Raw genomic sequence first — 21,950 nt, 5'->3', positions numbered from 1 at the left:
TGAGTGCTACTCCATTTCTTCTAAGGGATTCTTGCCCACAATAGTAGATATGATGGTCACCTGAATTAAATTCGCCCATGCCTGTCCATTTTAGTTCGCTGATTCCCAAGATGTCGATGTAGATCTCTACACCAAGGCTGGTGTAGAGATGCCCTATGTGAGATGCCCTATGTGGGAGGCCTTTCTCTCTTCCCCTCAAAGGCATGTCACTTGACCAGGCCGTGCCTGTGAGTGCTAGCTGAATGGCCATGATCTGTTGCCTTTGTGAAAGACCCAAGAGGCTGGGAAAATGACTTGTCCTTTTGTCCTACTAGGCCAAGCAGAGTGGGGATAGCCTAGCTTGTCATTTTTACCAGTTAGTTCTGGAAGTCAGTCTGAAAGCGACACAGGGGACTGAATTGCTCTATGGGACTAGTGGTCTCCCCTAGAAATCTGATGGGGAACAGGAATCTGTTGGGAGTGTTAATGTTGTGAACTCCCATTTTATGTTCAGCGTATATATGTGTATAAATAAACCTTGTATCACAGAATGCCATAAGTCTCCAGTGACCTCATTCCATGGAAATCAATTCCTGTACCCCGGAGTTCTCAGCTGCTCAGGGGATTGGGGTACAGATGGCATAACAGTATTAATCCTTTGGCCTGCAGAAGGAAGCACTTCAGGATGACTCTTTACCACCCTAAAACAACAGAGTCTTGCTGAAGGCTAACAAGTTCATTCTGGCATAAACTTTTGTGGACGTTGTCCACTTTAGATGCACCTGATCGAGTGGACTATGTCCAGAACAGTTTACGCCAGAATAAATTCGTTAGGTCTTTAAGGTGCCATAAGATTCTTTCTTTTGTTGTAACAAACTAACACAGCTGCTCCCCCGGAAATCTTTCTTTACCATCCTACGCACTGTAGATGGAAGAAAAGGTGTGTTTGATTTCTGACATACACTGGAATGCAAATGTAAAGGTGACCTCAGTTGCTGCTATTGCTTCTGCAAGCTTGCTGCATTAGCAAGATAGTTGTCGCCTTTGTTTTGGCAGCAGAAGGTGGGGTGGTGTATCCTTCTAGCTTGCCTTAATAGAAACTAAGATTCTACGGAGCATGCTCAGTTGGACATTTATGAGGGGTGGGGCTCTGATGTTTCCTTTTCAGCAAGCTGAGGAGGATGACTGTTACTTTGGAGTAGAGGTTACTTTGGAGTAGAGGTTTCTCTAATCTCCGTCTCACTAAAATCAATTTTAGATTGCAGAAGCCAAACACATTTGAAGACGTTGTTCTCCTTGTAATATTTGACCATTTCATCAGGGGGGCTCCCTTTTTTTGTTGCACAATGTGAGTTTGGGAAGCACCCCTTCCTGTTCTTTCCCCTCTTACCCTCCTGCATTTTTATCTGCAATCTGATATAGAGAAGTCAAATTATGTGTGTGTGTGTGTGTGTGTGTGTGTGTGTATATATATATAGAGAGAGAGAGAGAGAGAGAATGATTTCTGAGCTTATTTTGTGATGCTTATGAGCCTGGCTCAGTATTTGTCCTGTTTAAGTGAATAATTACCCATAAAAAATCACATAATAGCATCACTAACCTAACATGGCTTCAAAACTCTTCTTGAAAAAGATAAAGATTATATATATATATATATATATATATATATATATACACACACACACACACACACACACACACAGATTACTTTCTAGTTCATTATATCTTTTCATCATGACCCTCAATACAGAACAAGTGACCCATCCTTGATAAAGAAGATTGTAATAGCCATGTAATATAAGAAAAGGAAACTCTTTACTGGCAGCACCTGAGTAATTACACAAATTAAGTTGCATTGTTATACCAGTAAGTACTGGGTATATATCAGAACAGTAATTAAGCACATTCAGCCAAATACAGTGAACTAATGATGCTAAAAAAACCCTAATTACTGAGCAACTGGTTATTACTAGGACAAGAAATAATGGTTTTAACCACATTGAAGTGGTGGATGCAGTGATTAAAAATTAGGGAGAACCTCCTAAAAGGGTTTGTCATTGATGTGCTGAGATTTTCAAGAGGTGGCTTTATTTCTAAATTTAACAATCTAATTTATATAATGCTTTTCTTTAATAACATCCAGTCAGAAGTACTTAAGGTTTTTAAAATCCAGGTTGAATCAATGGGCTCTACAAGATCACTTGTTGTTGATCACTAGCATTGTTTTAATCCAGAGCAAAGGACTATACTTCAATCCCTAATGATCCATTTGAGATTACATTCAGACTATAGTGCAGTTTTAATGGTCTGGGAAACTGCTACTATTTTTAAGCATGTAAAATCCTGGAGGTTAAATTATCTTTGCAAAATTCTGACTGGAGAAAGACATTCAAGAGCATTTTTGAAAGAATCATCATAGCACAATTGATAACATTATGCTCCTTTAAGATTCATTTAAAGCATACCTTAGAGGCTCCTTTACATCATTCCGTTTATTTCAGATGTGCAGCCAAAATGGTGTCACCTGTGCACAAGAGGGTGATATTAGCAGGCTCATCTGAGCCTCAAGGTTTGCAGATGCACGCAAAATCTTTAGGAAAACGAACCCCTAAGGGTGGAGGAGGGAATCCAAAACATTATGGCTGTGCACCGCTTCGGTAAGAAGCCTGAATAATGAGGCAAAGCAGGCTGATTTGGAGGTGTCTTGTCGTGATACAAAGTGGATCAGACAAGCATCGAGGTGCCCTGAAGTGAAGTGGCTCCTCCATGAAGTGTCTCTTCCGCCTTATATATTCATAGCTCTTCTTCTGCCTTCTGAGCAGCCCAGGCAGGCTGTCTCCAAAATGTATCAACTTCTGAAAGATCATGCTGAGGGGCAGGAGGAGGAAGTGGGGAAGGTGAGAGGGTGGAGAGGTGCCAAATGTGTCAATTTGGGAGAGATCTGGCCACTGGGAGAGGCAGGGGAAGGGGAGAGGAGAGGGAGAGGGAGGAGGAGAAGGAGGAGGAGGGAGGGGGCTTTGCTGTGAGCCAGCCTCTGTTTGCTCATTGTGAGAGAGGTGGTGTTACTGGAGAGGAGAGGACTCTGAAAATTATTTGGCTAGAGCAGTGGTCTCCAAAGAGGGGTGCACACACCCGGGGGGGGGTGTGTGTGCAAGATGATCCATTGGGATGCATGAGCCACCTGATAATTGAGCAGCCTCCTGCTGTCCTGATGAGCTGCCACTGTGTGCAATGTTGGGGGGGGGGGGTGGCGGCGTGGGCAGCAGCAGGATGGGATGGGAGCTGAGAGGGCAGCTCTATGGCATTTCTCTCTTGGCTCCAGTCCTATCCTGCCTCTGCTGTAGCCACTGGGAGCAACTGCCCCAGTCTCTGCCAGGCATGGCAGAGGAAGCCTTAACCCTTCCCATTCTCCTCTGGCAGAATGAAGCCAAGAAGAAAACACATGTTACGGGGCCTGGGTAAAATGAGGATCCATAAAATCAAAAAGGGATCCTCATGATTTCATATGATTTTTAAAGGGGAGACCCACAAAACCACCATCCAATCACAGAGCACGTCTGCCGTTGTGGACTGAACCAGAAAAGTCATGGATCCGCCACTCATGGGTGCAGCCATAGTGCAAAAACATGGATGCTTGGCAGGGATCCTCTTGTTTTCATATGATTTTTGCAGAGCAAATCCCCCAAACCATTATCATATCACAAAGCACATCTGTCTCCATGGACTGAACCAGAAAAATCATGGATCTGCCACTCGCGGGTACAGCTATGGTGCAAAAACAGAGACAAATGGCTCTCCCCATTCCCCAGAACAAGACAGGTGCTGATGAGGCCTAGGAGCAGGCGGTGGCAGTGGCAGCAGCCCGCCCTCATTGCAAGCCACCAATGCTGGCATCACTCAAGCCTTCACGGGCTCCTCACAAGCAAGGAACCCGTGAAGGCTTGAGCAGAGGCAGGAGTCGGTCTCCCCTCCTTCCAAGGAAGGGAGAGAGTGCAGTTGGAGGGTGACTCCTGCCCTCATGCCTGTCAGCGGTTGGTAGGCTGCGATGGGCAGCGGTTTCCCTGGCAGTGCCTTCCCTGGCAGTCGCTCACCCGGTGGTACCATTAGAAGCGGCAGCAACAGCTGCTGCGGTGGCGCTGCCCCCCCCCACAGAACAAGGACCCAGGTAAGGAGCTGGGGGGGCAAAGTGGGATTCAGATGTCTGAATCCCACTTTGACTTTGTAGGCCGAGGTGGGTCGAGGCTCGTCCGAATCAGCCCAAGCTGAATCCATGCGGATCCATGCACAGCCCTGAAAAATCCCTATACAGACCTGGGAGGAGAACTGGGTGGGAGGGTAAATGGAATGGAGTCTCATGGAGGATGTTGCATGACTGATTGACTGGAACAGTGAGCAAGAGCATTCTACCCTGCCAATGTTTTAATCCAGGCAATAGCAAAGAAAACTATGGACTTCTGCTTTTAAAGCAGTCCAAAAGTAAAAAATTATGCATAAACAGGTGTAATCTGATTATAATTTGAACCAATCTACTATTGCCAGAATATCATCAGGAGCTTTTGCACATGACATGAGGCATTTATTGTGCACTCATCATTCCCTACTCAAGGTTGTTTATGGGTTCTTTAGATGATGTTGTGATCCTCCAGTTTCACTTCTTTTTGTAAACAGCACTTTCAGCGAGTTTTTCTAAGCAGGGAAAATGCGGTATTATTTGTTAAAGCAAAATAACTTTTCTACTTGTACAGTTGCACTATTCTGCTATACTACAGTGCCACCTAGAGGTTATATAGCAGAAAAGCAGGAAAGGAAATGCTCCTCATGTAGTGTTCTCTGATCTCAATTCTGCAATTAAATTGAAAGTAGATGGAACAGATTAACAGCTTCGTGGAGAAAAGCTCTACAACTTCTGGAGACCAGGAACATAGAAAAATCCTTGCCATTTCAAACAAGGAGCCAGGCCAAGCAAACATTTAGTATGGCAAGTGGCTGCAATAATAAAAGAAGAAATTTATTATTCCACTGATTAGGATAAGCAATGACATATTAGCAAAAAACCAAAACACACCCCAACTTAATTAGTAATGAGTTCTATAATTATTATGATGATCGTTATGATTCCTTACTAAATGACATCTTCTGTTTTGGGCTAATTTTGACATTCCTTAGTTTATCTTAATCTCTGATAGATTAGGGTGGCAGTATTTATTTTAGGTAGCAGAGGTTCATAGTATTTTTCTGAATTGGATCCAGGTGAGTAGTGAACTCATTGTCCAAGTGTGGATCGTCAAGAAACCAAAACAGCACTATCCATGCAGAAGAGGGAGATATCACCAGGCTTGGGGGAACTCCAGCGTTTGAAGAGGAACAAAATATCTTTAGAAAAAAGATACTGGGATATCTTTTTGGGGTGAGCTTGGGAGGCATGGTGTTACAGTGGTTTCACTCCTACCTAGAGGATTAGTTGTTCCATAAAATGGTGCTGGGGGACTGTTTCTCTACTCCATAGCCATTGGTTTATAAGGTATTGCAAGGTGCTATCTGATCCCATATGATTTTTAATATCTACATGAAACAACTGGGTGGATGCCATCCAGAGGTTTGCCTAAGGTGTTATCAGTATGTGGATGACACTCAGCTCTACTTTTCATTTCCATCTACTCATCCCAGGGAGCCCATTGAACTCTTGAACAGGTGTCTGAAGGCAGTTTTGAGGTGGATGAGGGCAAACAAGCTGAGATTTAATCCAGACAAGATGGAGGTACTGTGGTAGGGAAGCCAACTTCTCTAGATGGATCAGCAAAAGGATGGAAGAAGTGGTGGGAAAATATGGGAAAGTTACAAGTGGAAGAGGACGGAGTCTGGGCCCCCTTTAAAAAGCTGTGAATGAGGCAGTACAATTGTGAATGAGGCAGTGAATGAGGCAGTGCAAAGAAGCAGTGCAATTTCATGATAAAAGGCTCATCTGGTAGTGTAGCAGCCATATCGGGGGTCAGACTAAGTAGCCTCATGCAGTCTCATGCTTCATGTTCTTGCTGAGCTCTTTCTCCCTCGAATATATTGTTGTAAGCTGATGAGACACAGGAATTCCTTATCTTGTCAAAGATCATACAATTGTATATCTTGTTCTCTGCTGTTCTCTTCTGTTCTCTCCTTATCATGGCTACCTTATAACCCAGTTCTTGTATTATAAACAATGGTGCTAAGAAAAGAAATGTTGAGGACTGCAACCCCACGCGGGAGGGAGAAGAGGAGCCGTTTCATATGTGTCACAATGTCTATAAAAACAATGTGCTGATGTATTTCGGGGCTTCTGGCTCTTTGGAAATGATTCCAGCCTTAAGCCCGCGCGTTAAATAAAGAAACTCTTTTTCCTTCACTCCGTGGTCTCTCTGACTCTGGGTTCTGCAACATAAATGGTGCCGTGACTCGGATGTGGCAGGCTCTGAGCCAGACAGGTGGCAGTTGCCTGCTCTTGATCGCCGCACCAGGAAGACGAGCTCGGCGTATGCCTCCCTTTCTTGGTGCCACCGACCTTTTTGTCAAGTGAATGGGAGAAAGCCTGCACCGGGATCGCCCAAACGGCAGCGAGCGGCAAGAGAACCTTAGGAAGCGGAGGAAGGAACTTGAGCCCTGCCTGTATCACAGCTGCAATTGAGTTGAAACCCACATTGGAAGCCTTCAGGAGAAAGGCAAGTATATGGGAAAAAGAGGGCCCCGCCTTTAGGGAGAAAGGCCACTGGGCAGAAAAAAAGAGGGCCCCGCCTTATGAAGAAGGTCAGTGTTGGTGGTATACGTATACAAAAAGAACCTACTCCTTGCGGGTAGAAGGGGGGCCTGATCACACCCCCGAGTGGGCGCCAGTACCCAGCATGCCAGTACTCAGTAGGAAGCTGAGGAAGCTGGGGAAGCCGCTTTCCGCTCTGGTGAAAAGTGGGAAAAGTGGGTGGCAGGGACATATGGATGCAGTAGAGAGAATGATGATTGTGTGAGTGGCTACTGCGGTTTCTGAAGCATACCGTTGACCGTCCGGGTGCCCAGGCCAGTAGCAAAGTGTGTGGTGTGAAAAATCCTCTTGTGTCGGCCAGTGAGACCCCTTACTCACTGACCAATTCCCATTCCCTAATTGTGTCTGTCTTCAATTTAGGAGGGAGGCTATGGGTGGTGGGGGAAGCAAACCTTGCACCCCCTTGAGATGTATGTCAAACAAAGAAGAAAAAGGGTTTTTTAAAAAAAATTCAGAATAGAGAGAGAAAACAGCAAAAAGTTCAAGGTCGAGCTGAGAGAAAAAAGAACAAGATCTGAGGCTGTTAATTAGAAAAATGTTGCAGGACAGCCTGGCTTTTAACAAAGCGTGGGAGCGTGAGAGTGTAAGGCCGAAGAAGTAGCTGTTAGCCTAGTGCGCCGAGAGAGGGGGGGGCAGGAAAATTGCCCACAATGTTCTCAGTTATGCAACATCATCACCTTGCCTAATTGAGATGAAATCCCTAAGAAATGGAAACTGAAAATGAAGACCCAGAAGATGAAGGCAAAATAGAAAATAAAAGTGAAGAATCAGCCCCCAGAGCACAGCCTAGACCCCTCTTCGAGTGAAAAGTGTGCCATAAGACTGTCCCAAAGCAGAATAAAGCAGAAAGACCATGTTGAAGATCTCTGTCAAGGTAACCGTGTTTAGCTTTGAACTGTGTTAGAATTGCATAGAGCCTGTAGCTACTGACCATCGGCTATATGATTTCTGAAGAGCGTAACCATTAAGCTTTTGCCGTGGGATTCCCTGCAATGAAGAAATCTCACTGATTTGAGTGTCCAGTGTTACACTGCCTAAATGTGTGTGCTGAAGAGACTGAGAAACCAGACAGCATGTTCCTGGCCAAGCCAAAATCGCGCTACTACCATGCTCCTGAAAGCTGCAATAAACTGTGTAAGCTGGGAGACCCAACCTGATTGAAAAGAAGATATTAGAGCAACTGTCTTAAAAAACAATGAGATCTGTGTAGCTGGCTGGCTGACGCTGTCAGTGATGTTACAACTTTAAATTAAGACTGTTTTCCTGTTTGAGACCCCAGCAAAAAAAGCTGACCCGATTTATTTGTTGCCCGTGCCAAAGCAAGAATTTGGCTGCCCTGTACCTCATCGTGTCCTGTTTTAAGCTTGGGATTTACAAATACAGACAAACTGAGAAGCTTGCCTTTAAAGTCCTGCAAATCACCCCACCGCCTCCCCGAAGATTAATGGCTGCCTGAAAAATGCAAGTATAAGGCGATGCCCATCACCCCCCAGCGTCCTGAGTTTCGGCACTCAGTGTTTCAGTGCTTTCGTGTACCAGGTTAAAAGAGAGAAAAAAAGTAAGTTTTTAAAATGTCTGACAGAACCTGACAGAAGTAAAATAAAATTTACAGAGGAGTTGCCCAGGTTAAAGCGTCACGGCTAGAGAGCTGAGCTGTGCCGCTCTGTTTAGACAGAGGCCTTGCTAAAAAGTTAAAGGCCCTTGTCTGTCAGAAGGGGTGTAGGGCCACACTTTCCCTTTTTAAACTGATGCAAAAGCGGAGAGCCTTTGCTGGAAACATTGCATCTTCATTGCCCAGAGCCTTCTCTGTTTGCCTTCATCATTGTCTGGGCTTTTTAGAGACACTCTGCACATGAACTAAAATTTTAAATTGTCAAAGACTTGCCATGGACAGTGCTGTGACGCTTTGGATAAACTTGAACTCTCATCGCTGTGGACCGTGTGTCTATGTTTGTAGTCAGCTCAGTGTACAGCAAGCTGAGTTTGATCTATAACTTTTAGATTTCCTTCTGCCAGAACTCATGCAGCATAGAGTTGCCGATGCAAAAATGGTGACCTAGAACTCTTTGCGTGTGTGGGTATGCCCGTCCCTTAATTTTAATGGGCCCTGAGCTTTCAGCCAAAAGAGCAGTATGATTGCTGGATCTGCTCCATCATGCCTTACAATGCAAAAAGTGTTTTCCATTCATTGTGTTAAATTGCAGAAAAAGTTTGTTGTGTATATTTTATGATTTCTTAGATATCATAAAATATATGTGATATTTGCAGATTAGTGTTAGTTGCAACTCCAAATGATACTAAGTGTGGTTCCCAATGGATGACAAGGAAAGAAAAAAAGCAAGTAGAAAAAAAGAAATAGAAAAAGTAGAAGACAAATAGAGAAGGGAGAAAAAAAAGAAGAAAAGAAGCGTGGCCATAGTTGCCCCCAGGGTAAATTAAAAGCAGCTGATTGTGCCTGGAGCTTATTACCTGGGGTAAAGTAGCCACAATAATGTAATAGTTCTTTAAGATGAAGAAAATGTAACTAGAAGGAAAAGAAGAGCCTATCCCAAATGTGTGTCATTGGGACTAGTGTAAGGCAGAAAGGTTTAAGTAAGTGAGTTTAACTTAAAAAAGACAAATAAAGAGACAAGGCTGGTGCATGGAGCAGAAAGTTTTGTGTAAAAAATTTGAAACATGTTCTGCAATACAGGCAGATCAGCAAAGAAAAAGAAAGCAAAAAAAAAGAGAAAAAAATTGTCTTCCCATACTAATAAATAAAAGTGTTATCAAGCACTTTGAAAAGCGAAGTTGTTTACAGGAAGCTGTGCCTGAGAACCAAACACTTCTAGCCTATGCTGAAAATGCTTGCTAGTGTTGTGTTGCCTCATGAGTAACATGTATAGTATAAAAACCATTTAGCCCAATAGCTCGTGGTTCAGAGAAGCTGTCTGATCCAACCATTAAGTACGCCTGTGTGCTGTAAGTTACCCAATAAAGTCTCCTTGTAAGTAACCCCCCCCCCCGCTAGAATCCCAAAACACAAGTGGGGCTAGAGCGCCTCACCCAGTATCAAACCCTGCTGTTAAAAGCCGTAAAGGCAGGTATAAAGAAGTCAATTAATATGACCAAAGTGTCTAAAGTGCTGCAAGGTGCCACCGAGGCCCCAGAGCGCACTTGGAGCGTCTTTCAAATGCCTATCGCCAGTATACCTCCCTCAACCCAGAGGCCCAAGAAGACGTGGATGAAAGAAGAAAAGAAGAAGACCTGGCAGAGGCAGAAGATTCTTAAAAAAGAACCAGTGTGCCCAGTGTGGACAAGATGGACATTAGTGGCATGAATGCCCAAATAAAATAAATCAAATACACAAAGGAGAAAACCAAAGGGGCCAGAATGGGCGAAGAGGGAGACAGCTTGAGAGGGGCCGTGACATTGACTGTGAGGGGCCGTGACATTGACTTCATGATTGACACTAGAGTGGCATCAAGAGCAAGCAAACCTTAGCCTTAAACAAGAAGTCCAAACACTGAACAAAGTTCTTCAAGCCCAGCGTCGCTTTGTCTTAGAAAATAAGCCATTCCCATCACAGAAGTTCATCCTTTCCAACCAAGAGTTAAAGTATGAGTTAAAGAGGGAAAAATAACCCTTTGACTCCCAGATGGAGAAGACTGAAAACTGTCATACTTTCCACCCCCGCAGCTATGAAAGCAGCTGGAGTTAAACCCTGGATACATTGGACACGAGTCAAGGGAGCGAGAAGGGGAGAATAAACTATGAACAAAAATCCTAAAAATCCTTTGAAAGGATTTCTTTCCTTTTCAAAAATCCTTTAAAAATCATTCTAAAAAAACAGTAAGAAGACTCAGGCTAGACCTTACTGTAGACACACCGGGAGACTGTCCCCCTGCGTACGGTCAGACCTGCAACTGGAGAATTGAAGAAGGGGACTAGACCCTACTGCAGCTTGCCAGGTGAATAGCTGCCCGGCGTACGGTCAGATCCCAAAGAAGATCAAACATGCGTGTTGTAGTGTTAGTAGTGTTGCATTGTGTCTCCTTAATAAGGTGCAAAAAGGGGGGCCAGTCCCTGAAAGGAAAAGTTTGTCCCAGTGATTTGCTGATAATTACTAGCTTCACCTGGCTAACATCACGAGAGTAAAACATTTTTGTTTGCCAAGAGGTATACCTGCAAACAGGCTTATTAGCTCTTGCCTATTACCTGTCTGTAGACATCCTGGGAAAGATACCATGTTAAGAGTTTATAGTGTAAGTTTAACTTATTCCTAAAATGCTAATTGGGGCGTGGTTGCAAAGATCCTACCCCCTACAGAGTTCACTCTACGCACCCCCATCGTTGCTGAAACAAATGCTATGTGTGTATGAATGCTTAATTGTCAAAAATTTTCCAGAAAATACAAAGCTATCCCTGGCCCCCTTCCACTGTAATAAAATTCAAAACATATCTTTTAATGATGCCCACATACTTTTGGATGGTTTTAGATATGTAGTTCCCGCACTTGGTCATTCATTCCTGCCAACTTGTCTAATAACCACCCATGTTGCCTCAGCCGCCAATTGAACTGGTGCCAATTCTTCCCCTGTGGTCCGAGAAAATCCGTCGGCAGCCTCGAGCACTCCAACTAACTAAAAATTGTAATAGTCATGTGCAGTTATATTCTGACTCAGAAAAATTGGCCTTAACAATGTCACTGGTTGGGGTTCCAGGTTTAGCCTTGGCTAATAGTCTGGAGATCAACCGGTTAGCTTGCAGCTTAGCCAAAAGCATAAATGCCACCTCATGAGCATTGTCATTGTTAAATAAAGAGTTGCGTGATCTAAGAGGTGCAGTTCTAGAAAATAGAGCTGATATAGATTACCTCTTCCTTCTTCATCATTTAAGTTGTAAGACACACCAAAAGCTCTGTTGTTTTAACTTAACTGATAATGGCAATGCTGTAGATGAACAGATCAACAAGCTGCACAATATAGTAGCTAACAAAACAATAAGACAAAACAATTAGCTCAATTAGTTAACCCCTTGGCTTCCAGATCTTAGCTGGCTTGAAGCATTGTTCATCCTAATTCTACCAGTGTTCATAAAAGTTCTGTTATGTCTCTGCGTTCCTTGTCTTATGCGCTGTTTAACCAATCTGTTTTATGTCTCAGCTAGTAAAACTGCTGCCCTCTACGCTCTAATAGCCCAACAAGAGGCTAAGTAATATGTATGTCACAAAAAGCTTTGTATGGTTATCAAAAATGCTATAATTGTAATGAAATTATGCATTTAAGGGGGGAATGTAGCAGCCATATCGGGGGTCAGACTAAGTAGCCTCATGCAGTCTCATGCTTCATGTTTTTGCTGAGCTCTTTCTCCCTCGAATATATTGTTGTAAGCTGACGAGACACAGGAATTCCTTATCTTGTCAAAGGTCATACAATTGTATATCTTGTTCTCTGCTGTTCTCTTCTGTTCTCTCCTTATCATGGCTACCTTATAACCCAGTTCTTGTATTATAAACAATCGTGCTAAGAAAAGAAATGTTGAGGACTGCAACCCCACGCGGGAGGGAGAGGAGGAGCCATTTCATATGTGTCACAATGTCTATAAAACCAATGTGCTGATGTATTTCGGGGCTTCTGGCTCTTTGGAAATGATTCCAGCCTTAAGCCCGCGCGTTAAATAAAGAATCTCTTTTTCCTTCACTCCGTGGTCTCTCTGACTCTGGGTTCTGCAACAGTAGCACCCAAGGGATGCCCATTGTCACTCATACTTTTCTGTAGCAATTGAACAGCTGGCACTTGCAGTTTGACCAGATCCACAGAAAAAATGTTCTTTTATATCTTTTACATTAATTGGTATACTCTTATTTCAGGATACAGGTGTCTGGATCCAATCAAAGTTATGGCACAATACTATCCAGATAGGTGGCTGCCTCCAAACTTGGAGGCGACCGCCTATCCAAAGCAGGGCAGGAGAAGCATGGAGGGGTCATTCCCTCTGTGCTTCTCCTGCCCTGCAGTTTTGGCTAGACAGCTGATTGCGGCTGACTAGCCATGGGAGGACGGAGCAGGGAAGGAGGCTGCTGTGTGTTGTTCAGGCTTTTCTTCCCTCCCCGCCCTGGAATGCCCCCAGCCACGCCCTTTTTTGGCCACTCCACCCTCCTCTTGCAAGCGTGGAGGGTTCTCCAGTGGACCACATTTTGTCAGAACTCTCTGCCATGACCTGTCCGTCTTGGGTGGCCCTGCACGGCATAGCTTATGGCTTCACTGAGTTACGCAAGCCCCTTCGCCACAACAAGGCAGTGATCCATGAAGGGGTTCTAGCAATTCTGTGCTAGAAGCAGGATAAAAGCCTCATCTAGAAGCACCCTGACTCTCTTTTCAGCTGGTCTTTCTACAGGTGCAGAGAATCTGGACAGAAAACATCTGGACCAATGAGATGTCCAGCCAGAGATTTCTTACTGAGGAAGGGAGCTGTTATCCTCATACAAACATTCCAAGGCTGGTGAGAAGGGTTGGTCATTGAAGTGCCTCCCCCAATAAGATCAGATCTGGGGTTTTCATTTTCAGAAACAGAAAGCTAAAATTTGCTATAGTTTCACATTAAGCCCCTTTCTTACATTTAGAAGATAAATCCTATACCAAATGCATTTTTATACTAAATACATCCAGTAGTAAACATACAGGAAAGCCCTGAGCAGAACTGTATATACTAATAGCAGACTGTGGATCCTTATGTGGCATAAGAGCACCACCTGCTTGCAAGAGAGGGATCCATCGGTTCAGAGAAACCCCAAGGTTTGCAGAAGTACAAAAAAATCTTTAGGAAAAAAAAACATTGAGGGGGCAAAAATCTACAAAGGCAACTCAGTGGTTATGGAAAGCTGAATAACTGTTGAGGGAAAAATTGGAAAATTGGGGGCTGGATACAGGAGGGGAAATGGAATATTCTGGAAGAGGACATGGCTGACTGGCTGGCTGGAACCTTGAACAGAAGGATTCCACACTGCAACATTTTGTTGCAGTTCCCACTCGTAAATGTTAATACAAAGCCCATAGATATTTCAGGCAAATGAGCAATGTGCAAAATAGTATGTTGCAGCAATCTTGCTGACACATAGCTTTCATGTTTCTTTGAGAAAATAAACTGCCCATAGGAGGTCATTATCAGTATTCTCAAGATGGAGACTGAGTTACAACATTATCCTTTCCTTTAATATACTTGATGTCAAAATGTTAATTCTGCAATGCTAAACTCAACTGGAGAAGCTTGCTGTTAGGATCTTTGCTTCTGTACAGCCAGCACAGGGGAGAGTGATCTGTCTGGAGGATGAATTTTGTTCCCAACCAGTAAAGGTGCAGCTTTCCAGAGCCCACACAATGGCAAAGCACTCTTTTTCTATAGTGGACAGGTTTTGTTTCCAAGCCAGTAGTTTCTTGCACAGATAAGCAAGAGCATATAATTTCCCATTACAGCCAGTTTGTAGCAGGACAGCCCCCGATCTCTGGACTCTGATCAGAGGCATGTGTGCTCACAGTAAAAGGAATGCTCAAAGTTAGGAAGCTGCAAAACAGATGAGAAGTCAGCCTGGTTTTGGGGTGTCAAGGGCCTAGATAGCATCACTGATGCAATGAATATGGACTTAAACATGCTCCGGGAGAGAGTGCAGGACAGGAAGGCCTGGCGTGCTATGGTCCATGGGGTCACGAAGAGTCGGACACGACTGAACAACAACAACAACAACAACAGTTCTTTATTGACTAAAGACATACCAGCCTTTCTTCTTCTTACATAAGCCATGCAATTTAAATTTGACTGACTTAGAATCCAAAGCGCACATATAGTTGAAAGTCTCCCAAAACTCATCTTCATTAACTGAAAAATATTTTAAAGGGCCTCTTAACTTTTTTCTTTGTCAAATCTTCAACAGCAGTTTAGTAGAGGAGAAGCTTGGATTATATGCAACCTGCTTAAGTATTTGGTTTCAAGTCGGTTTAATCCCTCTGAAATGAATGGAACCTAATCAGTTTATAGTCTGGTATTTCAGCTTACCTGCACACACTGTGTTGTCATACTAATGACTGTGTTCTTTTGTTTGTCTTCACAATAAACATATGTCATGGTTGCATAAAGGTCCAAACTGTGAGAGTATCTGCATTTAGACGCAACTCTAAACTACAGTTTAGCATTTTGAGACTGAGTTTAGCCTTCCTCCAGGTTTCCATGCTCCCTCCTCCCCTTTTTTTCTGGTACTGCTGTGAGGAGATGAGAAGCTTCTGTTTTAGGTTAACTGTAGTTTGGAATATTGCCCAAACCCTAGTCTTGACTATGGTTAGTGGAAACAAGCCAGTTACATAAACTATAGTTTGAAGTTGGCTTGTTTTCACTAACCATAGTTAAGATTAACCACAGAAAATGGAAGTAAAAGCTTCCAAACTCATCCTTGCAGCCATTTCAGAGAAAGAGTGGGGTGCATGATCCCAGGGAAAAGCTAAGCTTGTTCTTGTCATGCCAAATTAGGGTTTCACATTATGTTCAAACCAGTTTATTCTTCGCTAGACAGCAGTGGCTGTTATTCAGCCCTTGATTCAATTATTTAAAGTAGATTAAATTAATTAAAAATATAGAGAGCTTTGAGCTTTTCTGCAAATTTGAAATACACTTAAAGGTTTTCTAACACATTCTGAACACTAACAAGCATATCATGGGTCATCCCATGAAGCTGATTGGTGAGAGATTCAGGACAGATAAAAGGAAGTACTTCTTCATGCAGCGCATAGTTAAACTATGGAATTCGCTACCACAGGTTGTCGTGATGGCCACCAATTTGGATGGCTGCAAAAGGGGGTTAGACAAATTCCTGGAGAAGATGGCTATCAATGGCTGCTAGTCCTGATGGTTATGTGCTACCTCCATTATTGGAGGTAGTATACCTACGTACGCCAGCTGCTGGGGAACATGGGCTGGATGGTGCTGTTGCACTCATGTCCTGCTTCTGGGTTTCCCGTGGGTTGGCCACTGCGTGAACAGAATGCTGGACTAGATGGACCCTTGGTCTGATCCAGTGTGGCTCTTCTTATGACTAATTCTACTGCCCTCTCCTTTCCCTTCTAAATACTCGAATGTCATCTTTAAATAAAAACAAACACAATGGATGAAGGCTCATGCACTGCAACGTAGAGAACAGCTCTAATAGTGCCCAATAATAGTCTTCAGACACATATAGGAAGAAAGCCAGACTATGAAGCACATGGTATTCGATGTCTATATACTAATTCTCAGAGTATGGGAAACAAACAGAATGAACTTGAACTATTAATACAAGAGGAAAATTATGACTTGATAGGTATAACTGAGACTTGGTGGGATGACTCTCATGACTGGAATACAGCAATTGAAGAATATAACTTGTTCAAAAAGAACAGGAGGAACAGAAAGGGAGGTGGGGTTGCACTGTATGTGAAAAATACATATCTCTGCACAGAAATACAGGAGGATGAGCTTGGTAGCCCCATTGAGAGCATCTGGATCAAAATAAATGGAGCAAAGAATAAAAGAAACCTGGTGGTCAGAGTCTACTACCAGCCACCGAATCAAGGAGGAGACGAGAATGAAACTTTTGAAAAGCAAATAGCCAATGTTTCAAGGAAGCATGATGTCAAGACCCTGCTGGGTGGCTGGAATGCCGCAATCACTGGGGCATTAGATCGGGTGGCTCCGAAACGCCCTCTCCCCCGGAACAGGGCTCGGACTGCACCATGATTCAATCCGCAGTTATGAGCTCTGAAACAGGAGGTGAGACGGCTAGAGCACTGGTGGCGGAAGTCTCGCTCCAAAGACGATCAGACATGGGCTAGAGCTGTATCTTCAGCCTATCACATGGCGGTGAAGGCAGCAAAAAAGGAATATTATGCTGCCTCTATCGCATCTGCAGAGTGCTGTCCCAGGAGGCTGTTCCAAGTGGTCCAGAGCTTGGTCGGTCCTGTGGCTCCGGAACCACTGGAGCATTCTAAGGCCTCCTGTGAGGCCTTGGCAAGGCACTTTGCAGATAAAATTGATCGGATTAGGAGTGTTACTCCATGCGCTGCGGATACAGTTAGTGAGCAAGAGGCGGCCTGTGGCAAACCGGTTTTGTGGGATCAGTTCCAGCTTCTTCCTTCTGATGAAGGGGACAAGGTGCTTTAATCTGTAAGGCCGACCACCTGCTTACTTGATCCTTGCCCATCTTGGCTCATTATGGGCTGCAGAGAGAGAGAGACTGGGTGAGGGGATCAGGGCGCTGGTGAACGCCTCCCTTGAGAAGGGAGTGATAACATCAGCCCTCAAGGAGGCAGTGATGAGACCACTCTTAAAGGAGCCCTCCTTGGATCCCCAAGTTCTGAACAACATTCGCCCAGTCTTGAATCTGCCAAGACTGGGCAAGGTGATTGAGCGGGTGGTAGCAATGCAGTTGCAGGCACACTTGGAAGAAACTGATTATCTAGACCCATTTCAGTCGGACTTCAGGCTTGGGCATGGGACAGAAACGGCTTTGGTCGCCTTGGTGGATAATATGAGGAGGGCTCTGGATAGGGGTGAATGCTCCTTCCTTGTTCTCCGCGACCTCTTAGTGGCTTTTGATACTGTTGACCACGGTATCCTCCAGAACCACCTGGAGGGGTTGGGCATTGAAGACACCGTATTGTGGTGGTTCCGGTCCTTCCTCTCCAGCAGGTACCAGAGGGTAGCACTGGGAGAGGAGGTTTCGGACCCGTGGCCGTTCACTTCTGGGGTGCCACAGGGTTCCATCCTCTCCCCGATGCTATTTAACATCTATGTGAAGCCGCTGGGGGCTATCATCAGGAGGTTTGGGGTGCGGTGTCATCAGTATGTGGATGACACGCAGCTCTACCTCTCGTTTAAATCTTCACCAAGGTTGGCCGTAGAATCCCTGTCCAAATGTCTGGAGACAAGATGAGGCTGGGGGATGTTGACCTGGTGTTGAATAGGGTACGGCTACCCTTGAAAGACCAGGTCCACAGCCTGGGGGTCATTTTGGACTCCCAGCTGTCCATGGAGGCTCAGGTGTCAGCTGTGAGCCGGACAGCGCTGTATCAACTCCATCTGATACGGCGGCTGCGCCCCTTCCTTCCTGACCATCTGCTCCCATTGGTAGCACATGCCCAGGTCACCTCTCATTTAGACTACTGTAATGCGCTCTACATGGGGTTACCCTTGAAGACGGTTCGGAAGCTGCAGCTGGTACAGAACGCGGCGGCTTGCCTGATTAAAGGCAGCCGCTTGGCGAGATCACATCACTCCAGTGCTGAAGGAGTTGCACTGGTTACCAGTTGTTTTCCAGGCCAAATTCAAGGTGTTGGTTTTGACCTTTAAAACCCTATATGGTTCCGGCCCAGCCTATCTTAAGGAGCGCCTCCAGCAGCACCAGACAGGCCGCTTACCAAGATCAGCCTTGGATGGCCTTCTCTCTGTCCCATCAGCCAGGACAGCTAGACTGGTGGGGGCAAGGGAGAGGGCCTTCTCTATGGTGGCCTCCACTCTGTGGAACTCCCTCCCTAGGGAACTCTGCCATGCCCCCTCTTTAATGAGCTTCCACCGTGCATTAAAAACATGGTTGTTCAGGCAGGCATTTGGGGTGGGTTAGGGTATTTTAGAAAATGTTTTTATTGTAGAATTTTATTGTTTTAAACTGTTTTATTATATGCTTTGTACATTGCCCAGAGTGGCTGGGTGACCACCCAGATGGGCGATTAATAAATAAATAAATAAATAAATAAATAAATGTGGTAGTAGTAATGGGGGACTTCTGAAAGCTGATTTTATAAACTCAGAACAATGATCAGTAAGGTCCCATGGCAAGCGACACTAACGAGAAAAGGAGTCCAAGATGGGTTTGAGCTTTTAAAAAAGGAAATTCTCAAGGCATAATTACAAACAATTCCAACAAGAAGAAAAGGTGGAAGACAACAGAAGAAGCCAATGTGGCTTCACAAAAAGCTTAGAGATAACCTGAAAACAAAAAAGGACACATACACATAGAAAGGAGGAACCTGGGAACTACAGACCAGTCAGTCTGACATCAATCCCTGGGAAAATTGTGGAGCAGATGATAAAGCAATCTATCTGTAAGCACCATGAAAACAATGTTGTGATTACTCGAAGCCAATATGGATTTGTCAAGAACAAATCCTACCAGATTAATCTGATCTCATTTTTTGATCAAGTAACCTCCCTAGTGGACTGTGGGAATGCTGTAGACAAAATATATCTTGACTTCAGCAAAGCTTTCGACAAAGTGCCCCATGATATCCTGATGAGCAAACTAGCTCAAAGTGGGCTAGGTGAAACAACGATCCAGTGGATCCACAGTAGGCTACAGAATTGGACTCAAAGAGTGCTGATGGGACCTTCTCAAACTGGAGAGAGGTAACGAGTGGGGTACCGCAGGGCTCAGTCCTGGGCCCAGTGCTCTTCAACATTTTTATTAATGACTTGGAGGAGGAGGTGCAGGGAATGCTGATCAAATTTGCAGATGACACATAATTGGGTGGGAAAGCTAATACTTTGGAAGACAGAAAAACATTCAATGTGATCTGGATAGACTGGAGCGCTGGGCAGAAAGCAACAGAATGACATGTAATAGGGATAAATGCCAAGTTCTGCGCCTAGGAATAAGAAACCAAATGCACAGTTACAAAATGGGGGATACGTGGCTCAACCACACTACAAGCAAGAAGGATCTTGGAATTGCTGTAGATGACAAGCTGAATATGAGCCAACAATGTGATGTGGCTGCAAAAAAGGCAAATGCTCTTTTGGGCTGCATTAATAGAAGCATAGCTTCCAAATCCCGGGAAGTACTAGTTCCCCTCTACTCAGCACTGGTTAGGCCTCATCTGGACTACTGTGTCCAGTTCTGGGCACCACATTTTAAGAAGAATGCAGACAAGCTGGAGAGGGTTCAGAGGAGGGCAACAAAGATGATCAGGGGACTGGAAACAAAGCCCTGTGAAGAGAGACTGAAAGAACTGGGCATGTTTAGCCTTGAGAAAAGAAGACTGAGGGGAGATATGATAGTGCTCTTCAAGTACTTGAAAGGTTGTCACAGAGAGGAAGGCCAGGATCTCTTCTTGATCATCTCAGAGGGCATGACACAGAATAATGGGCTCAAGTTACAAGAAGCCAGATTCCGGCTGGATATCAGGAAAAACATCCTGACTGTTAGAGCAATACGACAATGGAACCAATTACCTGGGGAGGTGGTGGGTTCTCCTACACTGGAGGCGTTCAAGACGAGGCTGGACAGCCATCTGTCAGGGATGCTCTGACTTGGATTCCTGCATTGAGCAGGGGGTTGGACTCGATGGCCCTTCCAACCCTACTATGATTCTATGATATCAATATTCTGTTCTCATAATAAATGAAGGAAAAGAATGGCAATTTATAACATCTTCTTATCCCTTAATGAAGCTCCATAGAAGTCCCCTTTAAACCCTGTATACAACATCCTTCATTTCATAAACAATGCAGACACACAGCCCATAAAGTTACATACCCAGAGCCAGCAGATAGAAGCCAATAATAGTTTCTCCTTGTTCTGACAATGGAACTTCTTTGTTCAAAGAGGTGATATTGTTGTTCCTCCATGGTGCCTGAGGGGAAGCCTGGAGAGACATTTTCAGTGGCGGCTGACCCAGAAGTTGCCCTTTTCTCAATTCCTGCGTGCAAACAGAAAGAAACTGACCTCTATCTTTCTAAAACTGCTGCTCTCTATATTCTCTGGAGCCGAGTCCCAAGACTGATAAGGCAGAGGGGAATCTAAGGAGACAAGTAGGAGCTTTGCAACCTGCTAGCCTGCTTGTATTTGCTAATCCTATCTATTAATAGTAGTGATGAGCAATCTGTGGCTAGACAAAGACATCAGGGTCTTTTGTCACTTACCTGGGGCAACTATGTGCCTACACTCACTTTAGTATGTAAACAATGGATGTCAGCCTGAGAAAAGTTGTATAATAGAAAGATAAAGCACATAAAGCCAGGTTTAAGGTATTAGCACTAGTGTACAAAGGCCTGACCCCTTCATAGATCACTGCCTTGTTGTGGCGAAGGGGCTTGCGTAACTCAGTGAAGCCATAAGCTATGCCGTGCAGGGCCATCCAAGACGGACAGGTCATGGCAGAGAGTTCTGACAAAATGTGGTCCACTGGAGAAGGAAATGGCAACCCACTCCAGTATTCTTGCCAAGAAAACCCCATGGAACGTATCACAAGGCTAAAAGAGATGACGCCAGAAGATGAGCCCCTCAGGTCGGAAGGTGTCCAATATGCTACTGGGGAAGAGCAGAGGGTATTTCCAAGTAGTGCCAGAAAGAGTGAAGCGGCTGGGCCAAACCCGAAAGGACACTCAGCTGTGGATGTGTCTGGCGGTGAAAAGAAAATCCGATGCTGTAAAGAACAATATTGTTTAGGAACCTGGAATGTCAGATCAATGAATCAAGGTAAGCTGGAGGTGGTCAAACATGAGATGGCAAGATTGAACATCGACATCTTGGGAATCAGCGAACTAAAATGGACAGGGATGGGCGAATTTAATTCAGGTGACCATCATATCTACTATTGTGGGCAAGAATCCCTTAGAAGAAATGGAGTAGCACTCATAGTCAACAAAAGGGTGGGGAAAGCAGTACTGGGGTACAATCTTAAAAATGATAGAATGATCTCAGTACGAATCCAAGGCAAACCATTCAGCATCACAGTAATTCAAGTCTATGCCCCAACCACTGAGGCCGAAGAAGCTGAGGTTGATCGGTTCTATGAAGACCTACAACACCTTCTAGAACTCACACCAAAAAAAGATGTCCTCTTCATCATAGGGGATTGGAATGCTAAAGTAGGAAGTCAAGAAATCACCGGGATAACAGGCAGGCATGGCCTTGGTGTACAAAATGAAGCAGGACAAAAGCTAATAGAGTTTTGCCAAGAGAACATGCTGATCATAGCAAACACTCTTTTCCAACAGCACAAGAGGCGACTCTACACATGGACGTCACCAGATGGTCAATATCGAAATCAGATTGATTATGTCCTTTGCAGCCAAAGATGGAGAAGCTCCATACAGTCAGTAAAAACAAGACCTGGAGCTGACTGTGGCTCAGATCATGAGCTGCTTCTTGCAAAATTTCGGCTTAAATTGAAGAACGTCGGGAAAA

The 21,950-nt window shown here is 44.5% G+C and overlaps 1 protein-coding gene across 1 annotated transcript in view; it reads right to left on the bottom strand.

The window, feature by feature from the left end:
• LOC146359890 (visual pigment-like receptor peropsin) overlaps window positions 1–20,418 on the bottom strand; it is a 59,696-nt gene extending 39,278 nt beyond the window's left edge. Inside the window, exon 1 of the mRNA XM_084828324.1 lies at window positions 20,298–20,418. Coding sequence (XP_084684450.1) covers window positions 20,298–20,418 — 121 coding nt within the window. The remainder of the gene's footprint in view (window positions 1–20,297) is intronic.
• Window positions 20,419–21,950: the final 1,532 nt, after the last annotated feature.

This window comes from Heloderma suspectum, chromosome 1, assembly GCF_057233095.1.
Source record: "Heloderma suspectum isolate Gila_16-S chromosome 1, 16-S_ref, whole genome shotgun sequence".
Taxonomy (NCBI): Eukaryota; Metazoa; Chordata; class Lepidosauria; order Squamata; family Helodermatidae; genus Heloderma; species Heloderma suspectum.
The sequence above is the reverse complement of the archived record's forward strand: the minus strand, read 5'-3'. Positions and strand labels throughout refer to the sequence as shown.